The following is a 4,237-nucleotide window of genomic DNA, read 5'->3' as shown; positions in this document are numbered from 1 at the left end:
ATTGTTATATATGTTATTATGGATTGTTATATATGTTATTATGGATTGTTATATATGTTATTATGGATTGTTATATATGTTATTATAGATTGTTATATATAGTTATTATGGATTGTTATATATGTTATTATGGATTGTTTATATGTTATTATGGATTGTTATATATGTTATTATGGATTGTTATATATGTTATTATGGATTGTTATATATGTTATTATAGATTGGTTGGTCTATTGGGCCGTCTAACTTGATGAAACACTTGCACACCGTGTCCCAAAACTGTATCTACAACTGCCCCACTCCTATACAGGTGATTGTCAATTGTGATGATGTGGTGATGTCACCATGATGTCATGATAATGGCACTTTAATGTCATGATGATGTCTTGGTGATGTCATGATGATGTCTTGATGATGTCACGGTGATGTTACAATGTTATCACATTGATGTAATAACAGGAAGCAGTAGCACAAGGTCTTGAACACGAGATGTCGAGGTTTGGAACGGAAGGTTGTTACTTTAAGTCCCTTCCCAGGGAGTTGGAAGTGAAGCGTGACCGTCTTGCCTCGATTCTAAGAGAAATTGGGATGGAACCCATCTTGCCCCAGGGTGGTTACTTTATACTGGCTGATGCATCAAAGCTAAGTGGGTACCTTAACATACACTCCTCCAGCGTGAGGATATTTAACACACACTCCTCCAGCGTGAGGATATTTAACACACACTCCTCCAGCGTGAGGATATTTAACACACACTCCTCCAGCGTGGAGATGTTTAACACACACTCCTCCAGCGTAAGGATGTTTAACACACACTCCTCCAGCGTGAGGATGTTTAATACACACTCCTCCAGCGTAAGGATGTTTAACACACACTCCTCCAGCGTGAGGATGTTTAACACACTCCTCCAGCGTAAGGATGTTTAACACACACTCCTCCAGCGTGAGGATGTTTAACACACTCCCCTCCAGCGTGAGGATATTTACACACACTCCTCCAGCGTGAGGATATTTAACACACACTCCTCCAGTGTGAGGATGTTCAACACACACTCCTCCAGCGTAAGGATATTTAACACACATCCTTCCAGCGTGAGGATATTTAACACACACCCCTCTAGCGTGAGGATATTTAACACACACTTCTCCAGCGTGAGGATGTTTAACACACACTCCTCCAGCGTGAGGATGTTTAACACACACTCCTCCAGCGTGAGGATATTTAACACACCCCCTCCAGCGTGAGGATGTTTAACACACACTCCTCCAGTGTGAGGATGTTCAACACACACTCCTCCAGCGTAAGGATATTTAACACACACCCTTCCAGCATGAGGATATTTAACACACACCCCTCCAGCGTGAGGATATTTAACACACTCCTCCAGCGTGAGGATGTTTAACACACACCCTTCCAGCGTGAGGATATTTAACACACACTCCTCCAGCGTGAGGATGTTTAACACACACTCCTCCAGCGTGAGGATGTTTAACACACACTCCTCCAGCGTGAGGATATTTAACACACACTCCTCCAGCGTGAGGATGTTTAACACACATTCCTCCAGCGTGAGGATGTTTAACACACACTCCTCCAGCGTAAGGATATTTAACACACACCCTTCCAGCGTGAGGATATTTAACACACACCCTTCCAGCGTGAGGATGTTCAAAACACACCCCTCCAGCGAGAGGATGTTTAACACACACCCCTCCAGCGAGAGGATGTTTAACACACACTCCTCCAGCATGAGGATATTTAACACACACCCCTCCAGCGAGAGGATGTTTAACACCCCCCTCATGCAGAAGTGGATCTTAGTGACAGCGCTGGTAGTGGTGAGAACTATGATTATCGTTTGGTAAAATGGATAACACGTAACAAGAAAGTCGCAACAATCCCGAACTCAGCTTTCTATTCTGATGAACACAAAGATATTGCAGAGAAATTTATCCGATTTTGTTTCTGTAAGGTAAGGTCGGTGGATAACAATGCGCTGCTACCATTGTTGGCGTGTCCTCATTTCTGTTCTCTTCGAATACGATAGTAAAGATCAAATTAAGTAAAACAACGAAGACAATGGAATAATTAGCAAAACAACAATCGTTAAAACACGCTATGGATAAAATTACTTAAATAAAAGCGTAGCTGTTAAACTCACAATACATTATAAATTACCTCATATAGAATTTAATTTAATTGGACCAAATTAAGTTGTAATTGGATACCATGTATTATATACTATATGTGTGTGGGGCATATCATGTGGCACCTGGGGAATAAGTTAATTTGTGATTCATGATTGATTTATTCCTGCGGGGCAACGACAGTAGTTAAAACAGGGGTGTTCTGTTCCATACACCTCGTGCCCGCTTACAAGTTATCATGTAAGTAACTTATTTATCCTCGCATTGCGGGGCAACGACAGTCATTATAACACAGGTGTTCTGTTTTATACACCTCGTGCCTGCTTACAAGTTACCATGTATGTAACTTATTTATCCTCGCATGGCGGGCAACGTCAGTTGTTATAACACAGGTGTTCTGTTTCATACACCCCGTGCCCGCTTACAAGTTATTATGTATGTAACTTATTTATCCTTGCATGGCGGTGCAACGACAGTCGTTAAAACACTGGTGTTCTGCTTCATACACCTCATGTCCGCTTACGAGTTACCACGTATGTAACTTATTTATCCTCGCATGGCGGGGAACGACAGTCGTTATAACACGGGTGTTCTGTTTCATACACCTCGTGCCCGCTTACAAGTTACCACGTATGTAGTTTTGTGGGTGATTGTTTTTGTTTATAGCTGACAATTTGAAAACTGCTTTTATTTATTTGTTGTCGATGTTTTTCACAGAAAGATGAAACAATCGACAAAATGGAAAAGATTTTCAAAGAATGGGCAAAGACAATGTAAACAATCACAACTATGATGTCACTATGCAACGTATAGATTAATTTCTTTGTTTTTAGAAAATCTAAATATATTTCACGATTGTGTAAAATGACGTTTATGGTGAAATTGCAAATAAATTGGTGCCGTGATTTATCCGCTAGGGGCGCTGTAACAACGCCTCATGCTCACTGTCAAGGCGTTACAAGTTATATAGGTTGGCTTGTGTTTATGAGGTTGTGTATGGATTAAGGTTAGTTACAGGGTTTGTATAATTAGTTGTTTAGCACAAGAATCGATACGTTGAGGTAACGAGCTTCAACAAAGAATAATTATTAAGTTTGTTTACATGTTCAGCGTGCGTGGTTACGTTATGTGTTTATTTAATTATGAGCAAATCTTACATGTTATAAACACTGGGTAATTATCAATTAAGTTTTTTTAGTTATTTTAAGTTTTATAAAGAACAGGAAGACACTTTAGGTGCTAGTGAAGAGTCTTCCCCCTCACCTTAGTTGCTAACCATCAACACCTAACCCCCTATAAGGCGTTAGTGGTTAGCAAATTTTAGTGGTTAGCAAATTTTAGGACACATGGGGTATCCATACACCCCATGCTCACTGTCGAGTTATAACATTGGTGTCTTCTTATAAACCAGACACACATGGTGTATTCATACACCTCATGCTCACTGTCGAGTTATAACACGGGTGTCTTCTTATAAACCAGACACACATGGTGTATTCATACACCCCATGCTCACTGTCGAGTTATAACATGGGTGTCTTCTTATACACCAGACACACATGGTGTATTCATACACCTCATGCTCACTGTCAAGTTATAACACGGGTGTCTTCTTATACACCAGACACACATGGTGTATTCATACACCCCATGCTCACTGTCGAGTTATAACATTGGTGTCTTATACACCAGACACACATGGTGTATTCATACACCCCATGCTCACTGTCGAGTTATAACATTGGTGTCTTATACACCAGGCACACATGGTGTATTCATACACCTCATGCTCACTGTCGAGTTATAACACGGGTGTCTTCTTATAAACCAGACACACATGGTGTATTCATACACCTCATGCTCACTGCCGAGTTATAACATTGGTGTCTTCTTATACACCAGACACACATGGTGTATTCATACACCTCATGCTCACTGTCGAGTTATAACACGGGTGTCTTCTTATACACCAGACACACATGGTGTATTTATACACCTCATGCTCACCGTCAAGTTATAACATGGGTGTCTTCTTATACACCAGGCACACATGGTGTATTCATACACCTCATGCTCACTGTCGAGTTAT

The 4,237-nt window shown here is 40.8% G+C and overlaps 1 protein-coding gene across 1 annotated transcript; it reads left to right on the top strand.

Annotated features, from left to right (window-relative positions):
• Positions 1-220: 220 nt before the first annotated feature.
• Positions 221-3,057, top strand: LOC100186481 (kynurenine--oxoglutarate transaminase 3; the record flags this gene model as incomplete). Its single annotated transcript, XM_002119736.3, is given in 4 exon segments — positions 221-310; positions 460-646; positions 1,810-1,973; positions 2,866-3,057. Coding segments are annotated over 4 exon segments (501 nt in total), but the record flags the coding sequence as incomplete, so codon positions are not given.
• Positions 3,058-4,237: the final 1,180 nt, after the last annotated feature.

The sequence above is a fragment of the Ciona intestinalis genome, unplaced genomic scaffold (genome assembly GCF_000224145.3).
Source record: "Ciona intestinalis unplaced genomic scaffold, KH HT000822.1, whole genome shotgun sequence".
In the NCBI taxonomy this organism is placed as follows: domain Eukaryota; kingdom Metazoa; phylum Chordata; class Ascidiacea; order Phlebobranchia; family Cionidae; genus Ciona; species Ciona intestinalis.
The sequence above is the reverse complement of the archived record's forward strand: the minus strand, read 5'-3'. Positions and strand labels throughout refer to the sequence as shown.